Source organism: Simochromis diagramma, unplaced genomic scaffold (genome assembly GCF_900408965.1).
Source record: "Simochromis diagramma unplaced genomic scaffold, fSimDia1.1 OVJJ01000091.1, whole genome shotgun sequence".
Classification (NCBI taxonomy): Eukaryota; Metazoa; Chordata; class Actinopteri; order Cichliformes; family Cichlidae; genus Simochromis; species Simochromis diagramma.
In genome coordinates, this window is record NW_024386901.1 from 1,998,232 (window position 1) to 2,012,293 (window position 14,062).

At 41.3% G+C, this 14,062-nt stretch overlaps 1 protein-coding gene across 6 annotated transcripts in view; it reads right to left on the reverse strand.

The window, feature by feature from the left end:
• Positions 1–14,062, reverse strand: part of LOC120735397 (mitogen-activated protein kinase kinase kinase kinase 4-like) — a 104,795-nt gene that overhangs the window by 14,959 nt on the left and 75,774 nt on the right. For 2 of the 6 annotated variants that reach the window (XM_040034753.1, XM_040034755.1), the window contains 10 exons: positions 12,199–12,483; positions 10,279–10,388; positions 9,237–9,397; positions 8,937–9,034; positions 8,010–8,191; positions 6,915–7,032; positions 6,039–6,386; positions 5,126–5,240; positions 2,701–2,868; positions 2,167–2,310 (listed from right to left, as the gene is read on the reverse strand). In XM_040034753.1, the coding sequence (XP_039890687.1) occupies positions 2,167–2,310; positions 2,701–2,868; positions 5,126–5,240; positions 6,039–6,386; positions 6,915–7,032; positions 8,010–8,191; positions 8,937–9,034; positions 9,237–9,397; positions 10,279–10,388; positions 12,199–12,483 (1,729 nt within the window). The remainder of the gene's footprint in view (positions 1–2,166; positions 2,311–2,700; positions 2,869–5,125; positions 5,241–6,038; positions 6,387–6,914; positions 7,033–8,009; positions 8,192–8,936; positions 9,035–9,236; positions 9,398–10,278; positions 10,389–12,198; positions 12,484–14,062) is intronic. The other 4 variants (XM_040034754.1, XM_040034756.1, XM_040034757.1 and 1 more) reach the window with 4 other exon arrangements.

Consider the following 14,062-nt stretch of genomic DNA (forward strand, 5'->3'; position numbering starts at 1 on the left):
TTTGACGAAAAATATTTTTTCATCTACAAAGTGATTCTTAAGAGTGATTACCTGAAAACTTGACAAGTAGAGAACAAAAGAATTTGCAGATAGCTGAAAGTAAAGTCTTTAAGAAACAGGAAAAAAGGCCAGCAAAACCTGACACAGGACCTGAAAGATGTATCTGGACCTCCAGCTGATCCATCTATTCTACAATGAAGCCTCACCAGCGGTCTCAGTGGAAGTGTGGCTGTCAAGAAGCCACTCTTAAGAACAAATTATACAAGAACTGGACTGAAAATCAGTGGAAACAGGTCTGATGGAGAGATAAAAATAAATTTGAAAATTTTGGTCCAAATCATCATCATACATACAGAAGAGTTGAGGTAAAAATGAAAATACCACCAGATTTTCAACCACAATGCAATATGCTAAACATTATTGGCAGTGACTTCACTTTTTAGCATACTGCCAATGCAGTAAAAGCATAGCTGGCCAAAAAAACACAATGAAACACTATCAGTCATAGCACGTCAACATCATTAAAGCAGTGTGGTATCAACTTGAGAGAGAGAGGTGGCCAAAGAAGAGCTTTGAATGTCCTTCAAGAAGCCTGGAGAAGAGTTCAGACTATGTTGAAGAATAATAGGCCGCCTACAGGGAGGAGGTGGATCGTCTGGCTGAGTGGTGCGACACGAACAACCTGCTGCTTAACACCGAGAAGACCAAGGAGCTCATTGGACTACAGGAGGAATGCTGGCCCACATCCACCCATCTACATTAAGGGGACGGCTGTGGAGCGTGTGAGCAGCTTCAAGTTCCTGGGTGTCCACATCTCCGAGGATCTCATCTGGACGACCAACTGCTCCAAGCTGGTCAAGAAGGCTCACCAGCGCCTCTTCTTCTTGAGGGCTCTGAGGAAGAACCACCTGTCCTCAGACATCCTGGTGAACTTCTATCGCTGCACCATCGAGAGCATCCTGACCAACTGTATAACAGTCTGGTACGGGAACTGCTCTGCCTCGGACCGGAAGGCGTTGCAGAGGGTCGTGAAAACTGCCCAGCGCATCGCGGGAGCTCCACTTCCTGCCATAAAAGACATCTACGGGAAGCGGTGTCTGAAAAGGGCTGGGAAAATCATCAAAGACCCCAGTCACCCATCACATGGACTCTTCACCCTCCTGCCCTCCGGGAGGCGCTACAGGAGCCTCCGGACTAAGACCACCAGGTACCGGAACAGCTTCTTCCCCACAGCTGTCAGACTCCTGAACTCTGCCTCCTGACATCTGACCCACGTTAACACATGGACTGAACATACACACACACCCACAACCACCTACACACACACACACACACACAATGGACAACTGTACCCTCATACACACAATAATAACATGGACTGAACCACCACTCACAACCACTAGCACTTTATATAGCCTCTGTAGAAATTATCCACATATCTCACTTATCTTACCTGCACTACTGTATAGCTCTGTATAAATAATCATTCTGTACAATACGATAATTTTAATTCTACAACTGTTTATAACTTGCATAGTTCATATTTCTGTATAGCTTTCATATTTATATCCTGTTCATAGATTGTACATAGCTTGTACACCACTACAGCCTGTACATACTTATAGTTATACATTATTTTTTACATTACATTATTATGTGTACATTATAACATACCATAATAGACCCATATTTTGTACCCTCATACCTATAACAGACCCATTTCTGTAATATACTCACATATCTATATTATTGCTAATATATATTTGTAATATATCTATATCATGGCCAAAGCACTTCTGGATGGATGCAAACTGCATTTCGTCGCCTGTACTTGTGACATGTCCAATGACAATAAAGTTGAATTCTATTCTATTCTATTCAATTCTAATAGGTGGTCAGATTAAATACTAATTTCTGAGGCTACTTGAAAACGTATATACTTTGTTTTCACATCTTTTATCATTACACCTAATTCCAATTTTCCTAGCAAAATATAATGAGGGGTGGCTCAAGGTGTTTGTCGAGCACTGTACTTTCAAGGTAACTCTGTGTGCAAGTTTGTGCTTTATACTGCACAATTTTAGACGTTGGTTTCAGTCCATCTCTCATCGGTTCCTAATTCTAGTTGCACTAATCAGGGTGCTTAAAGTGTGCCTGTCTGTGTACCTGATATAGTGACCAAGACATTGAGTCCTTCCAGGACGTCCATCTGCTGGAAGCGTCGGCGGTTAATCAGAGGGTAAACTTTCCCCTGACCACTGCGATCCAACAGCATCAAGCCGCTTTCTGTTCCCACCAGTAAGTTCACTCCTACACACAAATGCACAAACATGCCCATAAGGATAACGTCCAAAAAAAGCCACTGAGCTCAACTGGAGGTCTGCTGCTTGGCCTGACGGCGCTAGTATGTGGCCTTATTAGAGCTTTGCTGCCACCATGTGGTGAAGGCCTTTATAACTACAACTTCTGGTAAAAAGCTGGACTTTGATGAATGTTAATACTTAAACATTGGCACAACAAATTTACCTTTAATAATAATCTACATCAAAAAAATCCTTATTAAATAAGTAGCATTTTCTTTAAGAACCCATTATCCCCCCACCCCCACCCTGTTATTCAAAGTGACATCATAGTCTGATCAACTGATGGGTAATTATTTTAAAGTATCCTTTCTTTTAAGCCCTATCTTTTTGTTCTTACCCCAGAGGGCAGCGCAAAGAATCTCAGAGTTGAACCTCTTCTTGTATTTGCGGATCTCTGGGGTGTCACTCTGAGGGCGGGTGTTGACCGGATTGACGTTGACCACGGAGCCCTTCCGGGATGGATCTGCTCTCAGTGCCTCTGCCAGCCGGGCATCGTTCCCATAGCCTAAAAGGTCAAAGGGAAGGGCTTAGGTAGGATGGCGTAGGATTGTAGAGTTTACCGGACGGGGTGAGGGTCAGTCACATGATCAGCATCAGAAAGCTGTGTAGTGAACTGTGATATTTAAGAATGGAATATCAATATTGTGTGATTGATGTACATTTTATATTACTGTGAGTAATTGGTCATGTTGTAAGTATGAAAGTTTGGAATGGGATACAGAAATATAAATATCAATGTAATGATTCCCACTACTGCTCCGCTCAAACCAGTAAAAAAGGGAGCTGATGGGAGTTTTTATGGTGTCTGTTGTGGATTACTCATTACCCGGCTCTCTTACATGCATTTGGTTCTAGATTAAGGCATCTGTAGGAAAACCTAACTGCCTCAAATCAGTGATTAAATGCTGACTGAACAATCTAGTATACTTAAGGGGGTCAATGGCTGGTCACCAGCTGCATCAGGTGAGGTAATGGCTTAAGATTTGGCCTTGACGATGAGAGAACAGGGCTGTAGTGATAAGAAAGCTGTTTGTTAATGGCGATAGCTAATGAACTCTATGACCTGAGTGAAACAGAGTCCAACTCTTTTTGTTTGTTAATGATAATGACATTTTCACGTGCTCAGCCTCTTTACTCCTTGAAAAGAAGAAGCTGTGTTTGTCAGAGCTTCTGTGTATCTGAGTGCAAGTTTGCAGCTGTGGACACTGGCGGCTAGTCAGACGAAGTCAAAACTGAAGCGGTGGGTTTAACCTAGAGGAACGGTTTTCAGAGAGCCATCACTGGGGGTGGCTTGGGGAAGAAAGTTGTTGGTTGTTAATAATGATGAATGATAATCATCAATTAAATCAACAAAGATAAACAACCAAAAGCTTCCTAACAATGATTTTTAGCACACTAAAATTCAAGTAAGATCTCTTTGTTTCACTTATGATTACTGAAAGAAGTGTGTTGGACAATATGAACCTCTTTTATGACTTTTGGAGGAGGAAATATGAGAAAAAGTCCCAGTCGTCAAGAAGATATAAATATTAATTAATTCCCATTGCAGCCATTTATATGTTCATACTACCGCTCACCTGGCCAAATGCTTATTCAGCAAAATGTTTATTGTAAACTACAATAACTCAGTTATATTATTTTAAACCAAGCCTTAATTTCTGAAGCCGATCTCCATGTATTAATCTCTTTAGTGTTGATTATAGTTGATTATGGTCAATCACACACCTACTGCCTCAAAGACCTCACCTCTAGGCAAAGTCGATTTCGCAAAGCTCCTCATTAGTAGTTTTTTTTTTTTATCCTCTTTCAGTCCTTCTTCTTTTTCCAGTTGCTCTCATTAAGGGTCATTAAAGCAGATCATCTGCTCATCATCTCACCCTGTCCCTTTCATCATCCTCTGTCACACCAACCTTCTGCATGTTCTTCACTACATCTTTCTCTCTGATTTTTCTCCCCTGCTGGCAGATGCATCATTTCTCCGATATATCCACTCTCCCTCCTCTACATATCTCCAAACATCTCAGCCTTGCCTCCAAACTGCTCAACATGAGCTGTCCCTCTTTCATATTTAGTGTTTTGGATGAATTTCACTAAACTATTATTATATTTTTTTCATTATTACCTTGATTCAGTTGTTTAATAACTGTAGTAATAGTTTACCAAAATTCATCCGAATGACTAAAATGTCCCAAACATTTGTAAACTGTCAGAAAAGTAAAGAAAACCAGCCGTCAGTCATCATATGAGTCAACTGTTTGAAAGCTCACAGACTCAAGTCCCAATCTGAACAGCTAAGGAATTTTTGCTATCATATTTTGAGACACCTGAACTCCACGTGTGAGCATGAGATCAGTGGTGCAGCTCAGTCAGGGAAGCACTCTGGGATTTCTCTTTGGATGTACTCAGAAGGGCTGTTCCCTCCTGAACGACAGTCAAACCTCAGAACTGCAGCTTCTATTCCAATTCAGTGACTTTGAGTTGTGAGTAAAAAGTTGGCTTGTGTCAGAATTGAAGTCATTGTGTTTGAGCTTTTCCAGAGTGACAACTTTTCCTCATAGTTTGTTCAAAGTTTGATTCAACAACCAGAAATGCTTTTTGGATTTGTCTTATGCCTGCGGTAAAACATCTAGTTAGGCTCTTCCCAGTGGGCTTAAGAAATAATTCTTTGATTTTGGAGCCTGCAGACCTTTATTGTGACCTTTATCCCCGTGTCGTCTCTCACGGAAGTGTTAATTTAACCTAAGTTGACAAAGTGACCTTACCGACATTGTTGAGGGCACTGCCGGTGGATGGAGAGACCTGGAGAAGTCGTGGGTCAATGAACGGAGTGAAGGACGAAGAAGACTTGTGCTTCTGCATGTTGTTACTAGACTGGCTCTGCAAAGAAGGAGTTTTGTAAATGTTTAAGTGTTGTTTTTCAAAGACCATAAACATATGCAGATATTACGGACAAAGATAAATGGAAACACTTAACAACACAGTGAAAACACAGCCAGGCAAACTGAGGATTTTGGTATGTGTTGCATGCAAATACAGTGGACAGTCATTCAGGAGGTAAACTTATAAACAGTGAAACAGGCAAAAAGGATGATGAAGGCTAAAAAAATATGAATACTGCTGACAAAACAAATAAAAAACAATAACAACACAAAAGGGAAAAAAATGCCGTTTAAAAAGTGTTTCCTTGGAAAACATACTTGCGGTTTCACTCTTAACTGCCATGTGTGCTACCATCTATTGTCTGGAGAATGTGAGAATATAGCTTGTTTGCTGAAAATAGGCAACATCAAGGCATAAAAATTGATTCAAATGTTTTGAGGAATGCTTTTAAGACAAAAGACAACTCTGGCAAAAACAAAATAAAACAAAAAACTCCCAAAAACTGAGCTAACAGATCTGTTGCGATAATAAATATATCGAGGAGATATTCACAAAAATGCAAGCTTCCACCAACACCAGCATCTCTCTGTAGAGAGATGGTGTGTCAAAATCTGAAAAACTGAAAAAAACAAACAAACAAAAAACGAGCACTCATCTTATTTATTTGAACGATTTTAGTTGTTTTGGGGAGTTACAGTGTTATAGATGGCAATAATTATAAAAGCTCCCTTTGACACTCCTGTGCAAGAAATGAATACCCTAAGCCAGTGTCTGCGTTGGGACTTGAAGACATACCTCTGTGAGGATGCCAAGCTTGTCCAAGGGAGTCTGTGGGGACATGGACGAGGGACTGGCAAGGCTGGAAGAGGAAGGGGAGTTGGATGCAGAGGAGGAGGGGGAGGAATGGTGGCTCTGCTGGATCAAGTCTGGGAGATGGTGGATGCGACCAGCAAAGCCATTCCTGTCCGAATGCTGTATGGGGTGATGATGGTGATGATGATGGTGGTGGTGGGGGCTGGGGGTGTGGTGAGCGAGGCCCTGGAGCGACACCGAGCCGGGGCTCGGGGCAAAGCCTGCATGCATGCCAGGTGTCTGCGTTTGGCCTGGGCCAGGGCCCGTACGCTTTCTGTTGTCACCTGCACTCTGGAAGTAGAAAGAGGGGTACACAGCTTTGGGTCTAGATGTGTTCCTGATGAGTTCAGGGGAAGGGAAGGTATTAGCTAGAACAAAGGGTATACTAGAGCGGCTATTCTACAGGCGGAAAGAAAACTCTTGTTAGCAGTTGATTACATGGTAAGATAATACTTTCGTAATGCCCCAAAATTACTTAAACTGACCTTTTGTAGTGTGCATTGGTCCTAAATGTATGTGAAGATGACCTACGTACCTGATTCTTTTTCTGTCACCTGATCAAATGGCTTTTTAAAAGTTAAATGTCTGAAATTGTTCAACACTTCTCTGTATGCATTATTAAACTCTGTCAGCCTTTTATGCTTCATTTCTTAACACTGAGTTGCTATCCACTGGCCAAAAAGTAAGAACATGACCAACAAAACATACAAACAAAATGGATAAACTGTCGGGGTATGAACAAACAAAATGTACAAATAAAGGGAAAGCTAAAAAGTACGAGGTGAACGATTGGTTGTTCTTTTTCCGATCTCCCAGTACCTGTCTGACAATCAGCGTGCTGTCTTTGCATGGCGTTGTGCCTGCGTCACTCTCGCCCTCTTCGTGGACGATCATGGTTTTCACAGACTCCGTTTCTCCGTTACTCAGCCGAGAAGAACTGCAGGTGAGTGGAGGAGAAGTTCAACACAAACACATAATGTTTGGGCTCCAATATGGTTTTACACACCCGTGCAAGCCATGAGAAAAAGCAGCTTTATAAAAGACAGACACGACACTCAAAGGTACTCTGCAGAGCCGAAGGTGATGGTTGCCCCGGACTTTACCCAACGAGGCAACAAACAGCTTGCCTGACAACAAATTAGCCAAATGTCCTCTGCACATAGGCTCAAAGCAGTCTCTACTGTGCTCTAGGAGGCTTTCTACATCTCGCTGTAATACAGGTGTAGGTGAATGTGCTGTCTACACCCATAATATGACTAAGTGTGACATTAGTTTAAGTCCTGTGGCAAGTGCATGTTGATCATCTCGGGAATCAGAATCAGAATACTTTATTAATCCCAGAGGAAATTATGTGGTCACAGTTGCTCCAGAACAGTAAGAACAATAACTAAATGAAATGAAATAATCCAGTATATTACAAAATGTAACAGAATATAAAAAAATAGCTCCAATTATAAATATCCCAGTATATCACACAAATTAAATACATATAGTTAAAACTGAGGTGATCTTCTTATCAATACATTTGTTGTTTTCTTTGTAGAGGATATGATATTAAGAGTGTGCAACTACTCCAGTGTGTACTTGTGCTTTAGATAGTATCTGGACTTAAAGCTTAAATGTTTAATAGTAGTACAGCATTTGATTAAAGAAAATAAAATGTGATTTGACTGGTGACTGCAGACTTTCTGCTTTGTTTTATGCACACAAGGCTCCTCCTTATTTAGACAGGGCTGGTCCTGTCAGCCTGCAGGCATTACCAAGACGACTGCAGTCTGGCTTAACTTGCCTAAAAAGGCTTTCAGATAAATCAAAATGCATCTCTGCTAAGCAGGAGCATAATCTCATCCATTAACCCGAACCGATGAATTCTGCTCTGAAAGTGTAAAGCCTGCAGGAACGTTGTGTACATACACAGCTCTGGAGTCCTCCGGGCCAGAGGTCGACTCTTCACCTGCCTCCTGATCCACCTCTTCATCGTCATCTTCGTCAGTGGTGTCCGAGTCTTCACTGGAGGATGAAGGGTAATCTGTCACCTTATTTGGGGGGCGAACATCATCCACGGCACGCAGTTCTTTGGCCAGAGCCGTCAGGTCCTAGAAGCCGAGACATAAAAAGCGAACCGTGTTTTAATGTGTTCAGTCATTCTTGCTCTGCTGATGTATTGTCCGTTCTTCATCACTGCATATTACATGCAAATAGCAAGGGGCACTACGTAAGATTTGCTGTTAATCTTGCTTAAGAAACGCAGGAAAGAGAAAGCTGCTGGAGAAGAAGAATGGTTATAGATGTGCGCCAGCCAATGAGAAACCAACGGAAGAGCAAAGCCAAAAGATAAAAGAGAAAAAAGAGATGACTCCAGAGCAGTACAGCTGGTGCTCCTCAAGCTACAGTAGGTAAGGTTAGTGGATTAATTCTAATAATGAAACAGTTGTTAGAGCTGCAAAGATGAAAAATTAAACCAGCTCAGAAAAAGTAGTTAATTTATTAAGTTAAGAGAAGCCATGAGTTAAAAAGACCACCGCTGGGGAAGAGACCGCTGAGAAGAGAATGCGAATAATACGTGCAGTAGACCCCTTCAGCCAATAAGCTCAATCCAAAGATAAAACAAGCACTTCTTAGCCTGAGCAGACCAGTCAGTTTATTTTCATTCATATACCCACACACAAAAAAGACTCAAGCAGCAAGATCCCTGTCACAATTTGTTAATAATCACACTCTCCATCTATCTAACAGCAACTAACTGGACGCAACACGTAACAGTCACCACGCACACAGAGTTTAACTAAACCCATCCCGCCTAGTGAGCTACTGGCTAGTCAGCTCCGGGTCCACTCTCACCGCTGATCTGTTCGGCCTGAGCACGTCCCTCCTCTCCTCTGGTTTTTTCCCAGCATTCTCTGGCCGCTGGAGGGGTGAACCCTCCGATTTAGAAGAGGCTAAAGGAGGTGGAGGTGATAAGGTCAGCATGTTGGAAAATGTTGGAATAAAATCTACACGTTTAACTAATGTTGTTAGTGATTTCACCTACATGTTATTACACACTTTAGCACAGCTATTTTTGAGGTGATTTTTTAGTTATATTGTCCACCTCCTGCATGTTTCTAATTGCTGACTTGGTTAACGTATGTGTGAACTCACAGCGGGCCCTGAACCTCTCTCCTGAGCCACAGTGAGAACCGGGCTGAGAGCTGGAGTTACTGGAGCTGCTAGAGGAACTGGAGCCTCCGCTGCCAGTATTACTGGTCGTTCTGGGAACCAGTTTCTCCACTCGTTCCCACAGCAGCCGAGGCTCCGCTGCACTGCAGAGGCAACAGAGTCAAGAGAGTCAGGTAAACTATCATAGATACAGAATCTTTTAAACAGCAAATTAAAATGTTATAAATAGAGCACAGCTAATTTAACTTCTTAAATTCGCTAATTATTACTGACATGTTATTGGATTATAGTTAAAGTTCTTAATGAGCAGTGCAAAAACGCTAAACACTTGAAATTACAGAAAGCCAAGAGTTTTAGATATTAAAAACAGCACTGCAGGGTAAAGAGGAAGGAAGAGAGATGGCACTCCATGAAAAGGTTTGTGGTTTGGAAATAAAGAGAGACACACATTTACACACAACTATAGAAGTAGAGACAACAAGGTTAGACAGCTAGAACTATTACATAAAGCCTCCCACACAACTCCGCAGACTGGGACTGCAACAGCACAGACAGTGAAGACGCTGAATTAATTTGTCAGATCCATCACTAAATGAAGTGTTTTTGCACAGCCTTTGTGAAAGTCTTTTCTTTCTGGATGTCTTTGTAATTGCAGAGTTGAAAACAGGAGACTGGATTCAACTTGCTCTGAAGCACGTTGAATCCAGTCTCCTGCTTAAGACACTGGTGGAGTGCCACAGGGTACTATTCTGGGCCCAGTTCCTGTCGTTTAACGAATTATATTTTTGTTATTTCAAAGATGACTCACGTGTCATACTACACAGATGCTTTTTAAAAATAGCAAGCTTGGCTTTTCTTTTCTAAATATCACATATCTAGAATGTCAGCCATATCGTTTAAAGGGCACGTTTCCAAATTTTAGAAATGAAAAAAAAAAAAAAAAACAAAGACTGCAAGAAGAAGAATGCAGTAGTAAAGCAAAGAAAGGAAACACATTCACACAACACAGGTTACGAAAGTTTACCTGGCAGCATTGTGTTGTGCTGCATGGCTGCTGTGTACGGCGTTGCCAAGGTGATGAGGCGAATCTCGCCTCGGCAACACTGGGGACCTTGATGTAGTCCTGACAGGAACCTTTTCATGATAAAAACAGTAACCAGCTTACAAATACACACATTTTAGGCATCGATGTGCTGCCATGTGCCGTGAATATGCAAATCACATATTTTTAAACTTCACCGTCACATGAGTGTGTCACCATTTTAATCCACTGGAAAACTTCAGAACTAGTAGCTATACCACAACATGTCAGGATGACTAAGGTAAACACATTATTTGGCTGGACTAATCGTCAGACTGGATTCCCAAATAGAAACAATAAAATGGTATTAAACTTCTAGTTTTGAATCCCTCGATGTTGCCCAGCGTCAGATTGTTTGCTTAATTACTGCACCGATTATTGTCAATTACATTTTCACAATTACTAGCTGTTAGATTCTGCAAGCATTGAATAAATCTTATTAAAAGATTCATAACCTTTACTGATTTTGTAGAGATACCTTTCACTCAGTGATATAAAAGTACAGATTGTGTGTAATTAATTCAGGCCCAGAGATGAAAGCTCCAGTCAGTCAATTTAAAGTCTGACTTGGCAGTAAAATTACACCCAAAGCTTAAAAAATGTCCAACAAGTAATAATTGTCACATATTAGAAGGATATCAGAATTATCAGGGGGAAGGTGTGAGTAACTGAAGTGTTTTAGTATTCATGAGTTTAGCAAGCATAAAACAAAAGTGTTAAAATAAAAAGTAGCAGCTTTGGAAGCCAGACAGTTGGTACAAATCTTGTAACGAGCTTAAATGTTGTTCTGGTACTGTCAGGATAAGTAATCTTATTATCTTTAATGAAAGGGGGAGTAGACTGCCTTCTAATAGAATACACAATAACTGTGTTCACATCAGACTAAGTTAAACAGCTGGGTTTGTTTAAACAACGCACCAACAAGCTCACATTTCAGGTTGGTGATGACGTGACTGAAACAAAAACACAGGATCTATGCGTACTGCATCTCTGCTGCTTATGAGCTGCGCATCTCTGACGTGACTGCCTGTTGTGTTCTTACAGTATCTAACTTGAAATGTATAAATGTAGGTACGCCAACTAAAGCCTTCATCGTAGTCACAGGTCACGCATGTGAGGCACATTTTCCCCTAAATCAGTCACATGTAAATTCAGTGAAGCCAACGCAGAGCAGAGCAACACAGCCATGCACAACAGAACCTTCAGCCATTTATTTATTTAAGAGTTTAAGTTAGGGACAACATGGGAACAGTATGAACTGATGTTACTGATTGGTCAATCTTTTCTCAGTAGCATTTTCCTCTATTTTAAGGCTGAACCTGCTTGTGAGGTCCACCATTGTTTACTTGAAGCTTTCCCATTGTGTTGCATTGACAGGGTGGATTCCCTTAGGAAACGACTGTCTTCTTATGCTTACATTCCTCATCTTGTTATTTTTATGTTTTTTTGCGGTGGTGCAGCAAAAGTCTAAATTAGTGTGGTGAGGGAAGAAAAAAGCAGCATGAGGCAGGCTGTCTCGACTCGTCCTATAAGTGGAACAACAGTCGAGTTATAGAAAGGTCACGGATTGAATGTTGTGATGCATTTTAACTAACGGCTATTTTTGCATGAACAAGAAATTTCACCACACAGTAACTTCCTCTTTTGTCAGATATTGTGTGCAAAAATTGGACTAAAATGCCCTGCAATATCCGATTTCCTCACATACAGTGGACATCGTGTTTCTTGGTCTCCATACAAGGAAAAAAAATAACAGCTGTTTAAATTCTGATATTGTATAAAAAAAATGGTGGGAAATAATTACAGAAGACTGTCTTATTCAACTAATGCTACCACACTGGGCTTCTTTCTTCTAGTCCTTACCCTCGGTGGGACCTCCGCTGAAGGGGCTGGTTCATGGGGCCTAGGCTGAGGATGGGGGTGTGGGTCAGTGCGAGCAGGCGTTGATGATGAGGATGATAGTGGTGATGATGATGATGGAAGGTGATGGCGGGATTCGTGGCTGTTTTGAAGGTGGAGATTTTCAAAGCTAGGGGTAAGTGGCTCTGTGAAGGAGTGCAATCGCAACACAACAGGCGGAGTGGCAGTGGAGGAGTTTGATGAGGCCACGCTGCTGCTGCTCTTTAAAGCAGCCAGATGAGAACGAACCTTGCGGACGACACAAAACAGAACACAATGGGGGAGCGCAAGTCAGTCTGCATGCAGGGTATTCAGACAAGGAACAAGCTCAGGGACTGTAGGGTATCTTAAGGGGTTTGTCACATTTGAGCTAATGTTAGTAACACTAACATTAGCTCAAATGTGGAAATCAGGGCGATGCAGGTCCTACTGGTTATTGTAAGGTTATTTTGGGTCATTCATAATTAGATGTGGAACAGTGAGAGGGATCTTACAGCACGAAAGGATCCAGCAATGAGCAGAAAGTAAAAACAACAAAGAAAAGCTGCGATGACTTAACAGAATGACACATCCATACACTGCAGCTGTCATTTAGCTCCTATTTGCTGCCAGGCTTCAGCTGAAGAGCTCTTCTGCACATTCAGTTGGTAAAGATGTAAATAAGAGGATATAATTACATTATAGATTTATTATAATGCTCTTAAAGTAGATGGAAGATGACATATATTTAACCTTTTGCTGCTACAGTATTCACTTTTTCCAGTGGCATTAAGTTCAATCAGGGATTCTAGATGGAAATGTTCTGTCAGCTCAGATGCAAGGATTTTCAGTCTTGGTCATTTGTGCACAGAGCATTTATGATTTATAATAACACACGGTGTCAGATATCTGATGTGGCGAGTTGATCTGACAACTTGGCAGAAGCCAACACGATGTTAACAACCACTGCTCTGAAATACTAGATCGTTTTAACGCCACAGAAGCTGATTTCAGTTAGAAATTGACACAGCTTGTCTGTAAAATCAAAGAAGAGCTGTAGACATTTTAAAGGCAAAGACTCAAATCTTTGCAAATCCCCTTAAGAACCCAAGAGTGCAACAGGAGGGGAGAAGGAGCACTCGTGAAATAGACATATCTGCACGTCATACCTGTTATCACCTGGGCCACCCTTTTTTTTGGAGAGCAGAAATTTCACTGTAAAAGCTTTTAACTTAAAAAAAAAAAAAAAAAAAAAAGGGTAGCCTGGATAAATCAGGGAACGACACAAAATATAAAAGAAGACATAATTCACAGGGAATGGAGAGATTAAGCTGAAATGATCCAGGAAAAAAAAAAATTGAGTCATGCTTTTACTGGCTTGGCTTTTAGTCAGCTTTTTTTTTTGGACATTTTAGTCCTTTTGATATACTGCACGGTCCTTTTAGATCACCTTGAAAAATTATCTGGAGATGATGCATGAATAAGGAGTAAAAACAGGCTGACATGCAAAGAAGCGTGCCGACAGAACCACAACGGACCACGCAGCATGCACACATTCATGGCTGGGAGTGGAGGAAAACATGTGACTTTGATAGTGGGCACTGCACATCCTGCCTTTCACCTTATTCATAATCACCATCTTAACCTTAACTAGTTTTTGTTTCCATATTTGACAGCAGTGAGATTTCTTTAGGAAGGCAGCTAATAAAAATACCTCACGTTGGTCCTTAGGCATCATGATATGAGACCTTTGTGTGGTGAATACTCTATAGGCTCTCTGTTAATGAGAGTAATCCACTTTTAACATTATGGGTTAATAACGCTCTAGTGAATTACATCGTCACACCCG